The 24,844-nt window shown below is 45.1% G+C and overlaps 1 protein-coding gene across 1 annotated transcript; it reads right to left on the reverse strand.

Annotated features, from left to right (window-relative positions):
- Positions 1-16,937: 16,937 nt before the first annotated feature.
- On the reverse strand, positions 16,938-21,512 carry LOC131916393 (keratin, type I cuticular Ha3-I). The gene is made up of 7 exons (XM_059269719.1): positions 21,165-21,512; positions 20,123-20,205; positions 19,467-19,623; positions 17,859-18,020; positions 17,642-17,767; positions 17,245-17,465; positions 16,938-17,055 (listed from the first exon to the last, which is right to left on the reverse strand). Exons 1-7 carry the CDS (start codon positions 21,510-21,512, stop codon positions 16,938-16,940), a joined length of 1,215 nt encoding a protein of 404 aa, XP_059125702.1.
- Positions 21,513-24,844: the final 3,332 nt, after the last annotated feature.

Consider the following 24,844-nt stretch of genomic DNA (forward strand, 5'->3'; position numbering starts at 1 on the left):
CTTTGTCCTAGGTAGCAGTGATAATGACGGATGTCCAAGAATAAAACCTGAACAATAGCAGCCCCTTAGAGAAAATGGGGAACAGGTCTAGTGTGGAAGTGGGAAGTGGGTTAGATGGGTGTTCCCCATCAACCTTGGATGATTGGGAACCAGGGCCCCTGAACCTCACCTAGATAAGGAGTAACTCTGACTCTGGGCCTCCATCACTCTCAAGGGAGGACAAGAGGAGCTGAGCCCCTATGTAGCGGGCTAGGAGGACTCAACTCATTATCTCCCTGCACCCCAAAGACAGCTGTCTGATCTAGTACGGAATTACAAGACCAAGTGAAAGGAGCCCCACCTGGTGACAGAGACACCGGCTGACCGGAAAAATGTCCCCTCCACTGGTCACACCTGCTGCTGAGAGGGGGAACATCTCCAAATGAGATGCTCTTTAAGGTCTTCTTGAAGTCCCAGAGAGGAAGAGTGGTTCCTAACCAAGAGCCCGGAGGCCTGCTAAGGGAATGGAAACTCAGCAAACAGGACAGAACTCAGGGCAACGAGAGCCTCTTCCAGGAGGCAAGCGTATGTATGGGAGCTAGCCATGGGGGTGGGAGGTTTCCCTCCCAGGACAGAGGCCCTGGGCCACTAGCTGCTGTACAGTGGAGGGGTTGAGGGCATAGCTGGGTAGCTGGCTAGGAGCCTGGGGCGGGGGAGCTGAGCAAGCTCTCTAGCCTCACATGGAACCTGCTTCTCTAGGGAGAGGGCAGGTCAGGAGCCAGGCGTGGCCAAGCCACCCTCTCTTAGGATGACTGCCAGAGGCTCCCTTCCCCCTTTTCCTGCTTTCGGTCTGTCCCTAGATGTCCTCTCTGGAGTTGTGGTTTTCCAAGTCTCCCATCATCCCCGCCATTGCTCTCCTGGGATAGACCCGTGTGCTGGCCACGGCACGGTCTGCTGACCCCTTCTGGTCCCTCTCTCTGCTTTCTTTCCCCGTCAGGAGGCCAAGGCTGGCAAGACTGGGTGATTAGCTCCTGCATTCTCTTTTCTACCCACCTGGATGAAACGCCAGCAGCCAGGCGGAGATGTTTCTGGGCTGCTGGGCTCCAGTCTAGGCTCTGCTGAGTGCTTGCCTGGCCAAGGTAGAAAACTGGCTCCATTTTAGCAGAAGCATGAACCCCAGGAAAAACCTGCCTCCATTTCCCTTTAGAGACCTACACACACACACACACACACACACACACACACACACACACACACACACACAAGTGCTGGTGCCCCACCCCTTATGATAACTTCCAGATCACTCCATAGACTGTACAGAAAGAAGTTCTTCTTAGAGTTATATTCTAGCAGTAGTCTACGTTAACCAACCCCCTACTGAAAGATATTTAGGTCACTCCTGCTATTTCTGATATTTTCCTACTATACCCACGTTGTGGAAAATAACTGTAGTTTAAATCAGTTCACACATGATCTTGGTATTTCCCTGCCATAAACTCTTCGAAGAGAAATGGCTGGGTCAATGAGTTCTTGCGTTTGTAATTTTCAGGGATGTTGCCACATCACCCTTCATAAAGGTACCAAATTATACTCCCTCCAGCACAGTGCTCCATTCTCTTCATGCTTCACCTACACAATGGTTGTCAAGGAATGTGGCCTTGCCCATCTGATACAGGAAAGATAGCAAGTTTAATTTGCGTGTCTATTGTATATTTAAATATCAGCTGAGTTCCCTCTCGAGTGAAATATTTTTCATATCATGCCATTAACCATCTTCCTGTTGGGTTCCTGTTGGCCTCGTCTTTGATGGGCATAGCTTGCACAGCAAAAAATACAAGCTTCATTTGCATTTGGTTGTATCCAAGGATTTTTTTTAATTTTATAAGCTTTATTATATATAAAAAGACTTGCGAATAAAATAAACACCATATTGAAATTAACCAACCCAATGTCTTTACATCTCAATAAACTTCTATATAGTTAAAACAGGCATTCTAAAGCTGTGAAGCTTCACACTGAATTTTGCATTTTCACTATTGAATGTATTCTTTTTTTTTATTTGTTTGTTTTGTTTTGTTTTTGTTTTTTGAGACAGGGTTTCTCTGTGTAGTTTTTGGTGCCTGTCCTGGATCTCACTCTGTAGACCAGGCTGGCCTCGAACTCACAGAGATCCACCTGGCTCTGCCTTCTGAGTGCTGGGATTAAAGGTGTGTGACACTGCCACCTGGCCACTATGGTATTTTTAAAAAGATTTTTTTCCATACAATATACTCTGATTATGGTTTTTCCTCCCCTAGGTCCTCTCCCACTTCCCCATCCACCCAAATCCACACCCTTTCATTTTTTTCTCTCACTAGAACACAAACAGACATCTAAAAGAATAATAATAAGATAAAATAAAACAAACAAGAATAAGACAAAAACAAACATGCAAACAGAAAAAAAAAGAGCCTCCCTTCCCCCCCCCCAAAAAAAAAAAAAAACGCGGGAAACACATGCAGACTCTGAGACACACACATTTACATACACAAAAAACCATAAAAACAAAATTGGAAACCATAATATATAAGCAAAGGATCTATAAGAAAAAAAAAAAAAAACCTCCAAAACTATCATTGAGTTTATTTTCTGTTGTCCATCTAGTGCTGGGCACGGGACCTGCCCTTAGGTGTAGTTTGTATACCCGTTGAGACTCCACTGGAAAAACTCAATTTTCCTTTGCAAGCTGCTATCAATTGGAGATAGCTTCTGAGTTAGGGATGGGGTTATGTCTACTTACCCTCTCAGCAGTGGGACTCCATCTGGCTTAGACCTGTGCAGGCCCTCTGCCTGCTGCCATAGTCTCGGTGAGTTCATATCTGTGTCAATCCTGTTGTGTACGGGAAGGCATTGTTTGTTTGGTTTGGGGTTTTTTGGTTGGTTGGTTTGTTTGTTTTTGTTTGTTTGGTGTCTTCCATCCCCACTGACTCTTACGGTCTTTCCACCTCCTTTTCCTCAGAGTTCCCGGAGCCCTAAGGGGAGAGAATTGATGGAGACACCCCATTTAGGACTGAGTGTTCCAAGGTCACTTTCTGCACAGTGTCCAGTTATTAGTCTCTGTATTTGGTGGTGCATGCTGGTAGGATTTGCTGAAGAGAGGCCAAAGCAAGAGGATCACAAGTTCAAGTCCAGCTTGGGCTACACATTTTTTTCACCATCATTCAAAGTGACAGGCTACAGAATGGGAAAAGATTTTTGACATTGTATTTAAATAATTTTTCCCCAGGTTACAATATTACTTTATCATGTTTTTTTTTATTTATTTATTATGTATACAGCATGTATGACTGCAGGCCAGAAGAGGGCACCAGATCTCACAGATGGTTGTGAGCCACCATGTGGTTGCTAGGAATTGAACTCAGGACTTCTGGAAGAACAGTCAGTGCTCTTAACCTCTGAGCCATCTCTCCAGCCCGTTTTATTATGTTTTAAATATCTACATATTTAGTTGCATGTGTGTGTATACATGGTGTGTGTGTAGTGTGTCTGTGTGTGTGTGTGTGTGTGTGTGTGTGTGTGTGTGTGTAGGTCATAAGACAACCTTCAAGAGTTGAGTCTCTCCTTCCATCGCGTGGGTCCTGGGGATGGAACTCAGTCCTCCAGGCTCGGTGGCAGGTGCCTTGAACTCTTCATCCTTCTGTGCCCACTTCCCAAAGGCTGTGAATTCAGGCATGCTCCACTGGGGCCAGCTTACATAATATTTCTTAAAGTCTTGGAATCTTTGTGCTACAGAAATGTCTCAGCGATTAAGAGCACTGGCTGTTCTGGAGGACCAGAGTTTGGTTCCCAGTACCCAGATGGTAGCTCACAACTTTCTGAAACTCCAGTTCTAGGGGATCCAATTCTGTCTTCTGGCCTCTGTGGGCATTAGGCATGCACATAATGCACAGACATGAATGCCTGTCCATATACATAAAAGAAAAATGAATCTTTCTTTAAAACTTATTGTATGTCTGGTAGGCCAATCATGAAATCCCATATTTATTTGAATATATTTAATTTTAGCACATTTACTTTATAACCAGTAGTTATTTTCCACAACTGAAAACATACATATCAAATAAATATATACAAATATATATAAATCATATATAAACTTATCTTCCCTTAGTATATTACTTACTTCTAATTTTTCTACTAAGCTATTTATCTTTCCTAACTAATTTATAGGAACTCATTTTATGGAAAGTATGTTTCCTTTTTTATTATGTCAATCACAGATGTTTCAAAATTTGCCCCAGAGCATCATGTAATTGTGTCTGTGGAGTCTTTATGTACAGAGTTTTCTTTTATGTGGACAACTCTATCTTTCCTTCCTTGCCCTGTTACATTTTGAAAGTTGTTCTCCATCTCCAAATCAGATGCATGCCATTTTATTTGTTGCTAGTTTGCATGGTTGCACTTTAATCATGTTGCAGATCATGAATTTATTTTGGTGTGTAGCAGACACTGCTTTAATAAAACCACCTTGATTTTCCTGGTTGAAGAAATCCACACTTAAGTAAAATGTGTCATCTAATCTTAAAAACTATTTTTAAAGTAAGCATGCCCACTGTCAGCTTTAACCGGAGAATCCTCTCTCTCCAGTGAACAGCGGTGAATGGCCGCTCAAGATACTGAGACTAAGTGACAGATGAATGCTCAGCCTTCAAAAAGATGTCTGCACCTTCCTTCCTCACACTCAAGGAACACTGGTGAGGAGAGGGGTGGGAAGATATGACAGCCAGAAGACAAGGAGAGGACACACAAAATGTCACCCTCTGGACAGCAATTGCTATCACAAAGTCACAGCAGGCCAAGTGTCCACCCTGAGTCTGCAAAGGATGAGGCTGGGGGCTGGAGAGATGACCCCATATTTCGTAGCATTTGTTGCTCTTACAGAGGACCCAGCTTCAGTTCACAACCATCAGTAACTCGGTCTCCAGATCTGACACCCTTGTCTGACCTCTGTGGGCATCACTCCTGCAAGTGGTACACAGACACGCATGCAGGCAAAACAGCCACACACAAAAAATATAAATACATGTTTACATTTAAAAGAAAAAAGAATGAGAGTGTCCACCGCCAAGCACACAAGGAAGAGGGGGCGCGAGGGCCCCGTCTCTCACTGCTGAGCAATTTGCTGCTGACAGGTTAAGGGAGAGGGAGAAGAGCTAGGCCTTCAGCTGTGTGACCACCGGTGACCCCACCAGGCTCCAGTGCATCGTCACAAACCCGATGCTAACACACACAGTCCTGGATGAACTGAACAGGTCACAAAACAAGTCCAAAAGTCACCAGTCTGGAAAAAGGACAGGAAGGGTTAACCTGGATGGGAGGGTGACAAAAGAGGATGTGAGAGTTAACAGAATACATGCACATGCATGAAGTTGTCAAGGGACAAAATTAAACAATTAATAAAAAAAAAATTTTGGTTTAAAAAAAGAAGGTAAGCGTGCCCTCTGTTCTGGCGGCCTCTAGCGTTCATCTACTGACAGTACATACTCAGCATCTCTGGGTTCGCTGTTTCTTGTTGTTTAGAGGCACAAGATAGGTCCTGAGGCTAGGTAATGCAATTAATTAGTTCATTAAAATCCACACATCCGGTTTAATGTGAGAAATGTATCAAATCACATGCCTAACAGACTGGTTCAAAAAGGAACGCATCCTCCTCCTGTGGCCCAGGCTCTGCACTGGGCAATTTATAGGTAGGATTTGCCTCTGTGTGTGTGTTGTTTAAGAACTACAAGTAGTGTTGTTTTGTTGTTGTAATGGTGGTGGTGATGGTGGTCATGCTGGTGGTGGTGGTGATGGTGGTGGTCTTTCCTGGGTTTTGTTCTTTATTTCTTTTTGTAAATCCTTCATGATAGGTAAGCATTTAGTCACAGTGCCACCTCAGGCCATCTAACTTGGTATATAAGTAAACTAAAGCTCGTGGAGCTCAAATACTTTAACTAGAAAATGCAAAGCTTGGACTGAGACCAGATCTGCCGGCTCCTGAAGCTATCCTGCTTTCTTTTCATACTTTCCTTAACTACAGAAATTGTCTCTTTGCCTTAAGGAAGATTTTGGCATCAGAATATCCTTAAGTAATGTTTAGGTTGATGCAAACACACACACAAACACACACACACACACACACACAAACACACACATTCACACACACACACATACACACACACATTCACACACACACACACACACACACACACACACACACACACACACACCAGGGCTGTTTTATTCGCCAATTTACAGTGGCAGTGTATACAAAGCATTCAACATGTTTCTGTTAAATGAAATCATGATTAAACCTGAGTTGATTTTTCTGTATTACAATGGAGTCAAAGGTATCAACTAGGAAATTATGGGCGACGGCAACCCTCACTCACTCACCTATCAGTGCTCACTTAAGCTTGCATCTCGGAGCAGTGCTTTGGTATAGAATATTCTGTGGCATCTGTGGCAATAGAAATGTTCTATTGATGGGCTGTGGAGGCGGCTCTGTTGGCAAACACCAGGCCTGGCATGTGCTTAATCCCTGGGACCCACATGATAGAAGGAGAGAAGCAATTCCCACAAGCTGTCCTCTAACTTCCACACATGCGCGCGCGCGCGCGCACACACACACACACACACACACACACACACACACACACACACACACACTGAACACTTGAAATGCAGCTAGTGATGGAGAAACTGAATTTTTATCTCTGTTTAGAGTTAATACATTTATGTTAAAATGACCACATGGAGCTGGTGGCCAATGTAAAAGTTATTTCAGATTATATGGTGGGCTGGGATACATGAAATAACCCACATGATGCAAACAATTAAATATGCTTTTTTAAAATGCCTAAATCTTTTTAAAAGCATCAAAGAGCAGGCAAAATAGAATGTATACTGGACAATTATCAGGGGGAAAAAAAGTAAAGTGCTCAGAGGACTGAACTGAACTTAGAGACTGCCTCTCCCCAGGGGTATTTTCTGAACTTGGAAAACTTGAATTTCAACTATTATGACGTTTCAGGGAGGTAGAAACCACAGACAGCTCCTAGAGTCACCCTAGGCAGGACACCTCTGCGATGAAGAAGCTCGGCCTGCAAAGGACCACAGCCTCGTAGAATGATGGCCTGGACTCAGCCCACCAACTCCTACACCAAAGAACTGTGGGGGAAGCTGTTTGAGCCTTCGCCTGAATGGGATGCAGAGCTCCCTGACTATAAAGATGCCCCAAGCTGGTGGTCTCTGAATATGCTGGCAGAAATGAATGCTGATTCTTTTGGAAAGACACACCACCCTTTGACTCAACGAGCCCCACAAATAAAGGTCCACGGAAAGCACATACGGTGGTCATTACCGCTAATCACCCAATACTCCTGTCTGTCTCTCAGGCTTTCCAAAACGATACAGGAATGGGTTCAAGTTCAGCTTGCCTTGGATCGGGTGTGACCAAGTGGCCTTCTTCAGCTAATAATGTGAATAGCAGTGACACAGTTTAATTTCCAGACCAAAGCTTCCAAAGCCGATGTGCCTTTCTCCTCATGCTGCGAAACCAGTATGTGCAAGGACAGAGAGAACGGAAGCCGCTGCCAGCCTGAGTTTGATTTAAAAATCAAAAACTAATATCGAGGGAAATAGAGAGATGACTCAATGACTAAGCGCTCTGGCTGTTTTCCCAAAGGACCTGGGTTCAGTTCCCAGCACCGACACAACTGCTCAAATCCATTTGTTAACGCCAGTCCTGGGAATCCACCACCGCCCTCTGCTGACCTCCAAGGGCACACACACATCTGGTACACTTGCACACACACAGGCAAAACACACACATAAAATAAAAATACGTATTTTTTAAATAATGTTGAGAACTTCCCTGACTTTTTTACACAGTTTTGTTCCAATCTCCTCTTCTCAGAGACATGATAGATAGATAGATAGATAGATAGATAGATAGATAGATAGATGATAAAGAGAGATAGATAAACACATACATACATGCATATACATATATATATGTAAAAGCATTATAGTTTTATGGTTTTAAAAGTGAATATACAGGGGAGATACTGCCAGCTGCCGCCATGACAAGTAGCATGTGAAGATGCCGGTACCTTGACTTCAAAATTTGGATGTAAGGATATGTTGCTTTGGAAAGGAGCCTCTGCTTTTGTTTCCACAGAAAGCCAGAGGCTATGGATTTGTTCCAGATTAAGATACATCAGGTTTGACCAGCCAAGACCCCCTGAAAAGTCTCTGATGACACCAAAGCCCAGATGATCCAACATCCGGAACCATTTCAAGGCAACTGGCTCAGATGATACACCCTCATGGACTACTCCATAATCCTAAAATTTTCTTTGTGTCCCCATAAGATACAGCGCCCCCCTCCAGCAGGAAGTAGTAAGAGAAGCTATGCCCAAATTCCCAAATATACCAAGCTGGCTTTGGAGATGTGTAAAAGTTAAAACCTTCCTCTTTAAAAAAAAAAGAAAGAAAAGAAAAGGGGAAGTGCTGTGGGATGATCTGTATGTTAAATTGCTCTGATTGGTCAATAAATAAAACACTGATTGGCCAGTGGCCAGGCAGGAAGTATAGGTGGGACTAACAGAGAGGAGAACTTAGAGAACAGGAAGGCGGAGGGAGACACTGCCAGCCGCCGCCATGACAAGCAGCATGTGAAGATGCCAGTAAGCCACGAGCCACGTGGCAAGGTATAGATTTATGGAAATGGATTAATTTAAGCTATAAGAACAGTTAGCAAGAAGCCTGCCACGGCCATACAGTTTGTAAGCAAAAAAAAAAAAAAAAAAAAAATGAATATACAAACCCAAGGTGTTTTTTTTACATCTAGGTAGATTCAATCCATTTGTTTAATTGGGTGTTCAATTAACATAAGATTGGTTATTATCAGTTAATTTAGCCTAATGCTCACTAGAGGAAAAAGAGGACATTGCTTTGGTCACACTCTGGTTCTCTCTGTTAGAACCTAAACTTTTCTTCAATGTACACCTTTTACTGTTCCATCCAGTTAAGTTGAGCCTTGTGACTAACCAGAGAAGCCCTGTCCTCTAGAGAGAGGGTCAGTAAGGACAAGCATGAAGCTAGGTCCCAACGGAAACCCTATGCCACACAACTTTCTGCCTCTTCCCTTAAGCATTTGATGAACTAGAAGAAAAGAAAACAAAAAGAGTTTGGAACAAATCCAGTCGTTCTGTGGCCACATCACTTAAATTCTTAATTTCTTTGGCAGTGAACTTCACTCAAAAGATCTCTGCAGCTCTGTTCTCATCACGAAAGTTTTCAAAATTGAGCTCCGTGCCTAATCTTGTCAATGTCATGGCTGTTAACATGGGGAAGCCATTCCACCATCAAAAAATACAATGCCCAAGGTGACGAGGAGGAGGGCTTATCCCTTCCTCATCAGAAAATAGATGCCCATGGGCTGTGGGTACAGCTCAGTGTGGGACTGGAAAGGAAAGGTGGGGATGGCAATGGTGGACAGGACTCCAAACATCCATAAAGTAAAATGATAACTTACAAATTGTCCAAGATAAAAGACTACTTTTTCTTTCTTTCTTTTCATTGTCCTTCCTGCTTCTCCACTTCCTGCATCTCCCTCCTTTTCCTCCTCCTCCTCTTCCTCCTTGTCCTCAGCCTCTTCTTCCTCCTCACTCTGTTTTTATCTTTTCTTTTTTTCTTTCTTTCAGAATCAACCTCAAAGTGGAACTGAACTGATTTGAGCACACAGGAACCAAATAAATAGGAACGTTCCTTCCTTTGTGGTTTCATTTCTGATTGCTTGTTTGTTTGTTTTAGCTTTTATTTTGTTTCATTGTTTGAAACAGGGTCTCAAGTAGCCCAGGTTGGCCTCAAACTCCATAGCCAAAAAGGACATTGAACTTGTGATCCTCCTGCCTCCACTTTTCTGAGTGCCGGGATTACAGTGTACACCACCAAGCCTATCATTTGCAATGCTTGGATTGAACCTCGGGCTGCATGCATGTTAAGCAAACATTCTACATTCTGAACTACATCCTTGCCCTATTCACTTTTCAAAAATCCTTTCCTTTGGGTCCAAATGTGGAATGACACTCACCACATCTTTTTGCCAGGATTCTGAAGACGTCCTCAACCCACCTAGAAACCAAAGACTCTCGTCCCTCCCACGAGTCCATCATCTGTGTCTCTGCATTTCAAATCAAGATATGCCGGCTTGGGGTTAGGGCTGATTGGACATGGATTATGTCCAAAAACAGTCTTGATCATTATCGACTCCCTCACCTCCATAGCATGCCTTTCTTGGAAGGATTTCACTCTGGGTAGGGATGGTCTACTGCTTGCCACACAGCCTTTGGGAGCCACTCCCAAAGGGACCTCTGGCCTCCTCTCCACCTGCTCTTTTAGCCACGTGACACACACATCTCTTCTTCCCTGTCCCCATTACTCACTTATCACACTCTTTCCTTTTTCTTTTTTTTTATGTGTTTGTGCATGCATGTGTGTATGTATCTTCATATGTGGGCACATGGGAGGTACACATGCATATGTGTTATGTGCATGCATGTGAAGGCCCAAGGTTGATGTCTCAGGAATCTCCTGTGATCAATTTTCCACTTGATTCTTTCAAGGTAGGGCTTCTTTTCTTCTTCCCATCTATTTATTTTACATCCCAGCTGCAGCCTCACCCTTCATCCTCCCCTTCTAGTCCCTCTCCCACTTTCCCCCATCCCCACCCCAGTTTCCTCCTCTTCTATCTCCATCCAGGAAAGGACAGATCTCCCACGGATATCAGCAAAGCATGGCATATCAAGTTGTAGTAAGACTAAGCACCTCCCCATATATTAAGGCTGGGCAAGGAGACCCAGCATGAGGAATAGGGTCCCAAAAGCCAGTAAAAGTCAGAGACAACCCCTTTCCTGCTGTTAGGAGTCCCATAAGAGGACCTAGCTACACAACCGTAACATATGCAGAGGGCCTTGGTCAGTCCCATGCGGGCTCTCTGGTTGTCGGTTCAGTCTCTGCGAGCCCCTATGAACCCAGGTTAGCTGATTATGTGAGCTTCTCCGTGGAGTCCTTGACCCCTCTGGCTCCTGAGGTAAGGCTTCTTAATCAAACCCAGAGCTCACCAACATATAGTTCATCACACTGGCCAGCTTGCTCTGGGGATCCTGTCCCTACCTTCCTACTACCAGAATCACAGGTGCGCAGTCACGTCTACCCAGTCTTTATGGGATTCTAGAGATCCAAACTCCTGCCCTGTTGCCTTTCAGGCAAGTATTTTAACCTCTGAGCCACCTCCCCAGCCCACCAACCCACCTCCCCAGCCCACCGACCCACCTCCCCAGCCCACCGACCCACCTCCCCAGCCCACCGACCCACCTCCCCAGCCCACCGACCCACCTCCCAGCCCACCGACCCACCTCCCCAGCCCAACGACCCACCTCCCCAGCCCACCGAACCACCTCCCCAGCCCAACGACCCACCTCCCCAGCCCACCGACCCACCTCCCAGCCCACCGACCCACCTCCCCAGCCCACCGACCCACCTCCCCAGCCCACCGAACCACCTCCCCAGCCCACTGACCCATCTTTTCAGCCCTTTTACATTTTCCTCGGCCATTAGCAGGCAGCCATTCTCTACAACCAACCAACAATGAAGTCAGTATGGGAAGATAAGAAAGTTAGATACAAATATGTTACATTTTTACCGTGTCTTCGGTGATAAACTTAACTGCTGCATTCTTGAGTGGAAAACGGCATAAGGGGAACACAGCTCCGGTGAGCAGAAACACCTTGATGTTGACGTTGACAGACCCAGGCTTTGCTTCTGTCCTCCCCTGGGAAATTCTGATCATTGTTACTGGAGAAAATACCACATGCCCTGATCACATAAAAAAGTCTTCCCAACACAACATCATACACACACACACACACACACACACACACACACACATTCATTTGTATTTGGGAGCATGTACACACGTACCTGAATTCATTTCTCTTAGATTCTTAACCCTGGACCTCAGATTCTTCATCCTAGTGGGACCTTTAAACTTTTCTACAGCCATCAACCAAGGGGAATTTGAAAACCAGGTTCCCACCTAGCTACCAAAGGGTAGGAGCCAGCAAATCTTTGAAACTCAAGACTCTAGATTTCCTGTCCGGAGCAGTGGGAAAGGGAATCAAAACATCAAAACAAGAAGTACAGTTTCCCCAGAGTCCTTGGGGAAGTAATTGTGAATTGTATTTATATGGTAATTTCTGTGCATCAGACATCGAGTTAGCCTTCACCAATAATACATATACACATACACATACACATACACATACACATACACATACACATACACATACACATACATATACATATATATAATTTCACTGTGTGGAATAGAGAGAAAGCTGCCCTGGTAAAGTGATTGCTGAGTAAGCATGAGAACATGAGTTTGGGTCCCCAGAAGCCATGTAAAAATCTGGGTGCACACCCATGACCCCAGCACTGGGAAGTTGGGGATACAAGGACCACAGGAATTCCCTAGCCATCCATCCTAGCATAATCAGTGAATCTCAGGTTTATTGAGAGACTCTGCCTCAAAATGCAAGGTAGAAAATGATTGAGGAAGAAACTTGACATCAACTTGCCTCTTCACATGCACATGCTCATGTGAGTACACAGAGAGAGAGAAGGAGAGCACATGCGTGTGGGGTGGTGGGGAGGGGGATAGAGGAGAAAAATTAAATAGTAAGGTGATTATTATCTCTTCTTTTTGCATCCTAAAGAACTGAGGCTCAGAAAGGCCACGTTACACACCAGGAATATTAAGCCTGAGATACAATTAAAGACTAAAACTTGTTGCAGGATATTTGATTGCCCTGTGAAACTCCGAGACTGTGTTAATAAAATTAACTTTGGGGAAGAGCCAGCAACTAGTTGACAAGAATTAACCATAGAGAGTACAAAGAAATAGGGGAGATGGATAGAGAGACTCACAGGAAGGAGTAGGGAGGAACTTAGAGACTCTCAGGCCTTTTTGGTTTGGGATGGAAGGAGAGACACTCTTCTGCTGGGTTTCCAGCCAAAAAGAAAGGTCAGTTGGTTGCTTATCAGCTCCTCTAATCTAGCAGGTTTTTGCCCTATCTGACTCCTGAGTCTTTATTGGTAAATAGAACAACTTAGATTAAATACAACAAAAGCAAAAGCATCATTTTCAAACCCAAAATCTGCAAGAGTTTGGCTTACGTCTTTTTCACCTTTTAGCCACTTTTTAATTTTTAAACATTTACATTCCAATTTGTCACACCCCAAACTTTTAGTAGCAGCACATGGAGGTCACCAAAAACATTACTGGGCCTTCATGTGAAGAAGCCATTTGTGTCCATGTTGAATGCTCCAACCACTATGAGGCACAAGATTGATTGAATTTCTTTTTCTTTCTTTCTTTTTTTTTTGTTTGTTTGTTTTTCAAGACTGGATTTCTGTGTGTAACAGCTCTGGCTATCCTAGAACTTGCTTCTTAGACCTCAAATTCACAGAGATCCTCCTGCCTTTGCTCCCAAGTGCTGGGATTAAAGGCGTGTGCCACCATCACTTGGCTATGCATATCTGTGAGGACCTTTTACATTTCAGATGGGTGTTTATCCCTGTACATTTAAAAAAAAGTGAGAGAGATTGGTACCTCCACCCATACACCTGCCATGGCCTCAGATAGGAACCAGGTGAGCCTCACCCATCTACCTGGCACATGACATTGTCAAGGTGTTAATGTGAGTTTCGTAACGACCAGGGGCACGCCACATCATGATCCTATCTCCCTCATAGTTTGAGCAATTCATGTGATTTCTGGCACCTCTTGTCTTACTTTCCTTTTGCTGATGGAATGTGAGTAGTTGTTCAATAGCAGTGATTCCTTTTCAAATCTTGACCTGGAGCAGTCATCGATACCCCAAAGTTTTCCATCTGAATGCTCTGGGAACCTATTTCCCACTCAACCACCAAAGCAATCCTGGTGATGCCAGTTAAGCCGTCCTTCTAAGAATCCTGAGGCTTTTTGTAGCTGGAGTTTTCCTGCCTGGCCCACAGTCAGGGCAAATCTCTTTCACCTGCCAGTCCCACAGCCTCTCAGACCCAACCAAGTAAACACAGAGACTTATGTTGCTTTCAAACTGTATGGCCGTGGCAGGCTTCTTGCTAACTGTTCTTATAGCTTAAATTAATCCATTTCCATTAATCTATACCTTGCCACATGGCTCGTGGCTTACCGGCATCTTCACATGCTGTTTCTCATTGTGGTGGCTGGCAGTGTCTCTCTGACTCAGTCTTCCACTTCCCAGCTTTATTCTCCTCCTTGCCCCGCCTATACTTCCTGCCTAGCCAACGGCCAATCAGTGTTTTATTGATTAATTAGCAACACATTTGCCATACATCCCACAGCACTTCCCCCTTTTTTTTTTCAAAAAGGAAGGTTTTAACCTTAACAAAGTAAAATTACATATAATTTGGGAATTTGGGCGTAGCTTCTCTTACTACTTCCTGCTGGAGGGGGGCGCTGTATCTTATGGGGAAACAAAGAAAATTTTAGAATTATGGAATAGTCCATGAGGCTGTATCATCTGAGCCAGTTGCCTTCAAACCATTCTGGATGTTGGATCATCTGGGCCATGGTGTCATCAGAGATCTTTCAGGGGGTCTTGGCTGGTCAAACCTGATGTATCTTAATCTTGAACAAATCCATAGCCTTTGGCTTTCTGTGGGAACAAAAGCAGAGTCTCCTTTCCAAAGTAACATATCCTTACATCCAAATTTTGAAGTCAAGGTATCTTTAAAATATACATTTTGGCATAACTCAACAGCTTTTACAATCAAATGTTTTTCTGCAGTTAAAAATCCCAAAGACAACACAATCCAGATTCTCTGTGTAATATCCATTTTTACGTGGCTTATTTTTTATACTACCTTTACTGTCTCTTTAAAGACTTTATTTTTAAAAACTATTTATTTCTTTATATAACTGTATATATTCCTTTTTCTCTCTCTTTCAAGCCTACGTACATTTTTTACACACATTGTAAACTATTACATCTGAATCTGTCTTATTTAAACTGCAGCAGCTGTGGCTGCTGGCTCCGCCCACCTCAGCTTCCCAACATGGCTACGTTTACCGCCAGCTCTGGGAGCTATCGTGGGTCTATGCTTTTATCCAAGCAGCCTGTAGTCCAGAAACCTCTTTTTTTGTTTTGTACTGTCCAACTCTAAATCCACCATGCAGCTTAATGTGCCACTTGCAGAGGCCTGATTCCCGCCAGTAGCTCCAACTGGCAGCTGCTGCTCATTTGAGAGAGACAAGTAGGAAGCTGGTTTTAGCTCCGTTTTAGAATCTTTTTTCTCAGTTTTTAGGTGGAAACTCTTGCCACCACATTGGACGCCATTTGTAGCTCCGTTTTCCTGCCTGGCCCACAGTCAGGGCAAATCTCTTTCACCTGCCAGTCCCACAGCCTCTCAGACCTGACCAAGTAAACACAGAGACTTATGTTGCTTTCAAACTGTATGGCCGTGGCAGGCTTCTTGCTAACTGTTCTTACATCTTAAATTAATCCATTTCCATTAATCTATACCTTGCCACATGGCTCGTGGCTTACCGGCATCTTCACATGCTGTTTCTCATTGTGGTGGCTGGCAGTGTCTCTCTGACTCAGCCTTCCACTTCCCAGCTGCTTTTCTCTTACTTGAAGTAAAATCAAGGGCTGAGAAGACAGCTCAGTCTGCAGAGTGCTTGCTGGGCCTGAGTTAGAGTCCCTAGCACCCACATACAAAGCCAGATGCAGTGGTGCATGCCTGTAAGCCCTGCAATGGGAGAGGGGTGGAGACAGAAGGATCTGTGGAACATGCTGGCCCATTAGTCTAGTCAATTGGTGAGCCCTGGGTTCAATGATAGACCCTGTCTCAAACAAGATGGACAGTGACAGAGGAAGATGTCCAGGGTCGGTTTCTGGCTTCCACATAAATGTACACACACACACACACACACACACACACACACACACACACACGTGCACACACACACACACAAATGCATACAACATACACACAATAAAAAAAAGATGGATAGATAGATAGACAGATAGGTAGAATCAGTTCCTCCCCAGAATCAGCCCCGCCCACCCACTAGCCACTCCCCACTCTTCCCCACCGCTGCTCATCGCTGCTGGCACACTGGCCCCCTCATTCTGTCTCTTGACTTGCTGGTGCCTCTTCCTGGAATGTTCTTTCCCTCTAGATGTTCCTTCTCTGTTTTCAGATCTCAACACAAATGTTATCTACTGGCAAAACACTGGATCACAGCCACTAACACCACCCAGGCCTGGATCCACCTCGTGTTTTCATTCTCTTGGTGCTGATTCTGGACAGTGGGTGGACATCTCAAAGAGGCTTTTTCCTCAAAGGAAATCATAAGCCACATATGGGGGTGAATGGACTTTTCATCTAATGAAAAAACACTGGTTAATTTTGAATGAAACAATTAGGATTTTCATGCCAGAATAAGAGTTTATTGGGAGGACAAACAAAGGATTTGTATTGCATCTACAAAGCCAAAAGGTTAAGTCCACTCATGTTCTGTTTCACAAGCATGCCAATCAGCTCCCCCACACTCAATGGAATTATTTTCAAATCACATTCCGATAACTTTTATTAAAGCATAACATTGGGTATGCAAACACAGCCTTGTGACGGTAGAAAGTCCTCGATCCTATTGTAGGTTCCTTAAAAGACAGGCTTTCCATCTCCTGTGCTCAAGGATCAAGCCAAGCAATGCACTGTGGGCTGCAGTTGACCCTGGGAACCAGTCTGTCTTTGTCCAGTGCGGTCACTTTTTGAGGTCTTGGGATGAGCTGGAGATAAGGTGTGACTGGTGTCTTTGTCCTCCTCGGGCAGTGGTACCTCTAGCGCACGAAAGTGTTGCAAGGCCCACAGCGAGATCTTGTGACACAGGGGTTAGAGACGCAGGGCCCGATGGGCTTGTCACATGCGTTAGTTGTGGCACAGGGATTGCAAGGGAGCCTGGAGGCAGGAAATCATTGGAGCAAGTTAGGGCAGAGTGAGTTAAACACACAGGAAGACCCTGGAAACAGTCAGATTAACATCCAGACGTCCCTTTGAAAGTCTCCAAGCAGAAGTTTGAAAGAGGTATGTTAATGTCAACCAAGAAAACAACTCACCCCAAGGAAGAGTCATTCAGCCCATACTCACTTGCAGTCCTCACTCTCCAGCAGGCCCCGGTACGTGTTGATCTCACACTCCAGCCGGGCCCGGATGTCCAGCAGCACCTGGTATTCCTGGTTCTGACGCTCCAGGTCAGCCCGGATCTCACCAAGCTGGGACTCCACGTTGGTGATCAGACACTGCACCTGGGACAGCTGGGAGCTGTAGCGAGCCTCGCTCTCTGTCAGTGTGTTTTCCAGAGAGTTTCTCTGTGGGGGAGGAGACAAAGGCTGTCACAGAGCTGTCCCCTCTAAAGGTTCCTGCATGGCCTCCCAAAGGAGTCACAGGCTTCAAGAGCTAAGGAGAGGGAGTGGCCCCAAGGGCACCCCAGTGACTCTGCCCCCTGACTCCACACTGCCCAGCAGCAGGTGTGGACACTACACACCAGGTTGTGCTGGGCCTGCAGCTCGATCTCCAGGGCGTTGACTGTGCGTCTCAGCTCGATGATCTCTGCCTGGCAGGACTGCAGCTGCTCTGAGCTGGACACCACCTGCTTGTTCAGCTCCTCGGTCTGCAACAGACAAGGGCAGAGACAGGATCAGACCCTGCTTCAGGGTCCTGGGGGACTCAGTTCCTGGGTGACCATGAGCTCAGATGCCCACCTGTGTGGTGAACCATTCCTCCACTTCTCTGCGGTTGGTTTCCACCAGGGCCTCGTACTGACACCTGGTCTCATTGAGCACACGGTTCAGGTCCACAGTGGGAGCAGCGTCCACCTCCACGTTGAGGCGGTCTCCAAGCTGGCAGCGCAGGGTGTTCACTTCCTGGTGGGGGAAGGAGGAAAATTCATAATATCACAAAGGGTCTTGATGCTCTCCTTGAGAGAATGCAGTTGGACTGTTGGTGCATTTAATCATTCTCCAATCTCTATTCTCTTCCTTGCCACCATCTTTTTCCCTATGGCCAGTGATTAGCTGATTCTTTTTCACAAAGCACCTTCAAGTCCACAATCTCACTCTGCCCTTCATAATGCCCTTCATAACACTTATCTAGAGGGATGTGGTGGTTTCGAATCAGAGCTGAGACATCGCCATTTAAATTCTACTCCCTAAAAGTCCAGTTCACAGGTCTTGCTAGAATATCTCATCATACCCTTTAGTTTTTAAACCTTAAGCATAGACAAAGTCTGACTACCAAGACAATAAAGAATATTTGCTTCAAAACTTGTCATCATTGGATAAAAGAGCCTTAACTAGTCATGTGGGTTGTGGTTCTACCAGTGTGGATTTTGCTGAAGGAAGCAAACATCTGTACATTCTACTACTGATCTCTTCGTGGAGCCAACAGAACTTGGTCCTGGGCTTACCTAGCCATCCAACAGACTTAAATTGTATCTCCTCTTTAGCACTCCCATATAACTTCTAGAAGCTTCCAGAATAGTGGTTCTCAACCTTCTTAATGCTGTGGCCCTTTAATACAGTTCCTCATGTTGTGGTGACCCCCCAACCATAAAATTACTTTTGCTGTTCCTTCATAACTAATTTTGCTACTGTTACGAATCGTAATATAAATATCTGATATGCAAATGGTCTTAGGTGACCTCTGTGAAAGCATCCTTCCACCCTCAAAGAGGTTGTGACCCATAGGTTGAGAACTACTGTTCTAGAATCTTCAAACGGTTATCTTTTTTTTTTTAAAGAGCTTCTTTGGAGACTCTTAAGTTCTTAGCACAAATTTGGTGCATAATAGGCTCTTGACTGATGTTAGCTGTCTCCACACACAGGTTTCTGGGATTTATAGTTTGCACATATCTGTGTCCTGTGTGCCAGTGACTGATGTGTACTGGGGAGCGCTTTACTCCATGTTTCTTCCAAGCAACACAAATAGCAGAAAGAGTTTTGGATGAGAATGAAGAGTTGTGGTTTGAGTCCAGCTCAGCCCTCTTGTTGGGTGGCCCTAAATTACAAAACAGGGAATCTTTAATGGCTTCCACATACGCTCTCATCTGGGAGTGACCTTGGCTCTGACCTTTCCTCAGTACTGACTGAGCTAGCCAACTTCCTTTCTTCTTGTTCCTGTCTCTAGCAGAAAATCTTAATCTCCTATCACAAATTTTTTTTAAGTTACTCATTGTTTAAAAATCCTTTTTTGTTTGGAGAACAGCTTTCTGGACTAATTGAGGCTCAACCCACAGCCTCTCCCGAAGCCTGTGGCAGTTAGAAACAGGTCCTGGCTAGTCCAACCGTGTGCTTCACTTTGGGAAACTTCACCTGTTCATGGTTCTGCTTGAGACACAGCAGCTCCTCCTTCAGGGACTCCACCTGTGCCTCCAGATCAGACTTGCACAGGGTCAGCTCGTCCAGGATCCTGCGCAGGCCGTTGATATCTGACTCCACCAGCTGCCTCAGGGACAGCTCTGTCTCATACCTGCAAACACGGGAGAATCAGGGACAGACTGGGTAAGAACATGCCTGGCCTTGACCCTGCTTTGGTTTGGTTGGTTGGATAACTAGGAATTAAGGATACTAGTTTTACAACCACCTCCTTCCACTTAAGTTGACAAGACCCAACAGTAGCTCCTGAAGGGAAATGCACCGTAATTACTTTCACAAAGCCAATGAATCTAAGGAGATAAGAGCTTGTAAACTTTGAGGCTTCCAGGATGAATGCACTTCCCACATTCACATAAATGAGTTTTGTGCACAGTAGGAGACCATGTTATCCACAGATGCACAGTTGGGTGGAACTGAGATTTGGGATGGAAATGCCTTTCAACAAAGGGGAAGAGAGAAGAGGAGGGAGTAAGGATCTTGGGGAAATACCTAGGGGCAATCTTGATCAATACCCATGTGGAAAGCAGACTAAAGGGAAGGGAAGAAAGGAGATGAAGTCACAAAGACAACGGCCCACTGATCCACCCACTCACTTGGTCCTGAAGTCATCAGAGGCCAGCTTGGCATTGTCAATTTGCACTACCAGCCTGGCGTTCTCAGACTTGCCACACAAGATCTAGAAATCACAAAACATTATATAATGAGCAGGGGCTTGGTTCTTTTCATCAACAGAAATCCTGTTAACTTGTTTATATGGAAACATCAGAACTAAAAAAAAATCACAGTATATCCTGTATCTATGAAAATCTATCCATGTACAACAGATGCTCAAAAAATTATCTGAGGGACTGAATATGAAGACAGATATGCGAATACACAAAGAGGCATTAGCAGACAATCTTATTTCTTCCCCTTTCTTAATAAGCAATATTGAGACGCTGATTTTAAAAAAAACTATTCACATTTGTTTAAAACAGCTGCTATTTGGTTGGCATAGCTCTAAGAGCTAAAAAAGACCCAGGTATTAAGAAACTTTCCATCAAATGAGCAAGATAAATACATAAAACAGCAGGTGCAGGGTCCTAGGCAAAGGAGGTTGTTCCAGTCTCCTAGCCATCCTGAATGGCTTGGTACCATTTCTATCTAGTGTCCAATCTTTTTAGCTAAACACTCTAGTCCTCCACTGGGCACTGTGCACCAAGGGAACCCCAAGGGCATCTAGGTCAAGACAATGGGATCAGGGTGATAAGGTATCCAGAAGAGGAGGGCAACCAGAAGTCAGAGCATCCACACACCTTGTTAAAGGAGGAACAAATGGTCCTTTCTACTTCGTGGCTTCCTTCTTTGGCTCAGTTCTTTCCTCTTACCTCAGTGGAATACTTTCAAAGCTCAGAAACATCCAGGGGCCACTCTTAATGATAGTGGGAAGTTATCTAAACTCCTATACCTCCACCTCATCTAATTTATGCCAAGATTCAAAACTAGCAGCTTCCTGTCGGAAAATAGATGAGTCCTCGTTTAAGAAACTGGAAACATGGGTACCAAATTTTTCCACCATACCAATGTCATTTCTATGTCTCAAATATCCTCCTGATGACTTCCTGCTAAGGATGCTGTGATGCCCATCCCCCTCACCTTCTGCTGCAGCTCCTCAATGGTCCTGAAGTAGGCCTGGTAGGCAGGGCACACCAGAGGGTCCTGCTGCTGGTTCCTCTCCTGGATCCGACACTCCAGCTCTGCATTCTCTCTCTCCAGCTGCCTCACCTTCTCCAGGTAGCTGGCCAGGCGGTCATTCAGGAACTGCATGGTCTCCTTCTCATTGCCATTGAAGGAGCCCTCACAGAACCAATTGCAGTTGCCCACATTGGCGGGGATGTTGCAGGCCCCGGGCAGGGTGCAGCCGTGGCAGCTGTTGGGCACGCAGGGCCGGGAGGAGCAGCTGGTGCGGCAGCTCATGGTGGGCAGGCAGCAGTTGTATGGCATGGTGCTGGAGGGAGTGAGGTGCCTGGCTGAAGACACAAGAGTAGATTCTCCAAGCCTCAGAGCTGTGGGTCCCCTTACGCTGGTGAGCATTTATACTCACTCCAAAGAGGGTGTGGACATATAAGGCAGTCCTTTTTTTTCCCTTTGGCTTTGCTCATTTAGTGATGGTCAAAGGCTTCCCCATGCATTTGTTATGCTTCCTCAGAAGTCTCCCTCACCTCATAAAAGACTTTACTCGGGCTTCTCCCTCAGTCAGGACTCCTCTGCCATGCTGTGCATCATGAGGTAAGAGCTTCGTGGTATGACTTCAAAGGGCAGGACTCATGAAAGGCCCGGCCTTCATTAGGAGGGTGGGGCAGGTCAAGGGACGGTGCTGCCACTCCATGAGGGCCTTGACACTTCGAGAAGCCTCTGGCTCTGCTGCATGAAACAGAGAAGCAGAACTCTTCCTAGGTCCAATTTCCAAATGTCAGATTCACAGTTCTCAAAGAGAGGACCAGGTGCTCAAACAGCCTCGTTTCTGGTCACACTGCTTCTAGACACATCAGACAATCAATTCACAGATGGCCCTATGATCGTGGCTGAGCCTGGGCAGGGTGCTGGATGCTGAGGAGTGGAAGGTGGGCAAGTGACGCTGGCGGAGAATTCACACTGGCTGGAGGCCCACACAGTCCCCAGACAGTGCTGGCACAAGTCTTGGATCTTAGCACTCTCAGCACAGGTCTTCAAGGCAAATCAAAGTATAGAAGGTAGGAGGTTAAGTTATGCAGCTATGAACCTAGCATCAGTTTCTGTTCTGTTTATCCCTTCTCATTGCTGCTGTGCAAAGAACCCACTTCCCTTTCGAACCTCTTCTCTGAGCTCTTCTTTTGCTTTACCTTGACCATGATGTTGTCCCAACCTGTGAGTTTCTCTCTCTCTCTCTCTCTCTCTCTCTCTCTCTCTCTCTCTCTCTCTCTCTCTCAGTTCCTGAACAAAAGAACAAGGTTCAATTCATCGCTGAGCCCTAGTTCTAGGGCCTTGCTACATGATGGGCATATTGAGTGAGTGGAGGTCAAATAGATGAAGACATAAATGGGAAGTAATAAACCAAGGCAGTGACAAGTAACATCTGAGAGGTTTGCATACTGGGGAGAGCAAGCTTCATCAGGATTGGAGGTTCACAGATGTGGATCTGTGCTGGCAATGGAGCACAGCGTGGTGTCTAAGAAACAGAGAAAGTAAAAGCAGGATGTCCAAGTGAGGTTTCGTGCATGCACAATAACACAGCAGGGAAATCCAGCATGATGGAGGACCTCGAGCAAGTCTATGTGTCAGTGAAGGGAAATGGTAGAAAATAAAGCTGTCTAAAGAGGCTACAGTCATATGCCACCAGTCTTCTGTGAAAGAGCTAAGGGGCTTGGAACATCCTGCTATCAGCTCCCATGTGGGTTTTGGAGTCTGTGGGGTGACAAAAGTTTTGAGGTGCCATTTAAACAAATGTTTAACAGTTTTAGAAAAGGAAAGTCGAGAGACCAGCAAGGAAGTTATTATAGCGGTCAAGGAGGTTGTTATAGCAGTCCAGGCAACCAGCATGAAGGGGGTAAAAGGAGTCGAGGTATAGAGTTGATGGTAGAGATGATAATGACAGATATGGACATGGTTGGGGGACAGGTGTGAGAGTTACAGACATGGGTAAAGGAAAAGAGTATATATAGAGAAGCTAAGGGACAAACCTTAGAAATTCCAGAGAAATGGAGAAAGGGTGAGAGACAATGAAGGGAATGAGATTACAGCGTCACAGATGAACAGGAAGGAAAGCATATCAAAGACAAGGCCATGCAGGCTGGGGAGATGGATGTCAGTAACGTGCCCACCACACAAGCAGGAAGATGGGAGTTCACATCCCCAGCACCCATGTTTGAAGCCAGGCACAGAGGCACACAGCTGTAATCACAACACGGGCAAGATGAACAGAGATGATCTCTGAAGCTCTCTAGACAGCTAGCCTAGCCAGTCAGTGAGCTCAAGGTTCAGTGAAAGACTCTGTCTTAAAAACTGAGGTGGAGGACAATTGAGGAAGATACCCAATAGCAACCTCTGGCCCATACAGAGAGAGATAGAGACAGACAGAGAAAGACACAGAGAGATAATGCATCATGTGACAACTGCCAAATACATCCACAAGATCACACAAGCTCGATCAGAACCATGGAGAGGGTGCTGAGTGAACCAGAAAGTTGTCAGGCCCCTCCTAGAGTCTCACAGGTATGCCTACTGTGTATAACACCTGTATTCATGAGTAACATCCACACTGAACTTCAGGAAACTGAGTTTTCAAACATGCAGAGTGAAGATGTACATTACTTAGAGAACTCCATCATAGTCCATTTGTATACTTGATTATAAAGCATGTGGGCTTTGGTCTTAAGGATCAGAGTTTTATACAATAATTGGACCCTGAAAGATAATTGCACTTGAAACAGTTCAGAGAGGCTGAGTTTGTTTGAACTCAATGATTCATAACAGTTTGTGATTTAGGAATAATCATCCAGGAAGCACAACAGGGTAAACTGCCTGTGCATAAGACACCACTTCTACTTGTTAGGAAGAGCGTTGATACTCCGTCAAGAGGGATGCATCATCCATGCCAAGGAAGGGCCGCTCACTGTCTTTCACAGCAGGTGACAAAGTAGACCTCAGAAATGCTCTCTGACAGATCCAAGCCATTCTGCTACAGCTGCGCCTCAAAATCATCTACTTCTTTTCTACCTCCTCATGTAGACCCTGAGTGCCAACTTGGTCCAAAGAGAGAATGGAGAGCTCAGGACAAGAGGATGCCAGGGTCTTATGATCTGCTTGTCCATGCTGCCCTCATTTTGCTGGTGGGGAAACTGAGCCTCAGAATAAAGAAATGATTGTTCATGATCTTGTCATTAGAACCCTAATCCACTGATCCTCACTACATTCTCAGGCCCATCAACATGCTACAGAAGTGATGGGTAATTTCACAATCTGATCTGACATAACCTAGAACCAGAAATCAAATGCAGTAGGGGGACAGCAAAGGCCATGGTTTATCCATTTTCCGTGGTTATGTTCTGGTGATGAATTAAAGATGTACATGGATGCAACGACAGAATCTAGCAATATCAGGTTTCCTTGGTATCTCTTTGAGTTAAAATGTTCTAAGTTGGTAATATAATTATTATACCCCAGAAATTTAGATGCAACAATAGCCTATTGTATATAGAACTCTATCTAGTTGGTTTGGGGTAACTCAGAGAGGTAATTGGTTAAGCAGTGAGGCTCTACTCCATAGCAGTACACTTAACTCCCTCCACCAAAAAGGT

Source organism: Peromyscus eremicus, chromosome 8a, assembly GCF_949786415.1.
Source record: "Peromyscus eremicus chromosome 8a, PerEre_H2_v1, whole genome shotgun sequence".
In the NCBI taxonomy this organism is placed as follows: domain Eukaryota; kingdom Metazoa; phylum Chordata; class Mammalia; order Rodentia; family Cricetidae; genus Peromyscus; species Peromyscus eremicus.

Bases quoted from the DNA above. Each gene is read 5' to 3' on its own strand.
- LOC131916393 (XM_059269719.1), bottom strand. From the start codon at position 21,512: ATGCCATACAACTGCTGCCTGCCCACCATGAGCTGCCGCACCAGCTGC. The intron at 19,624-20,122 runs GTGAGTGGGTGG...CCGTGTTTGCAG, and splicing joins TCTGATGACTTCAGGACCAA to GTATGAGACAGAGCTGTCCC. The intron at 17,466-17,641 runs GTGTGTAGTGTC...CCTCCCCCACAG, and splicing joins TGCAGGCCCAGCACAACCTG to AGAAACTCTCTGGAAAACAC.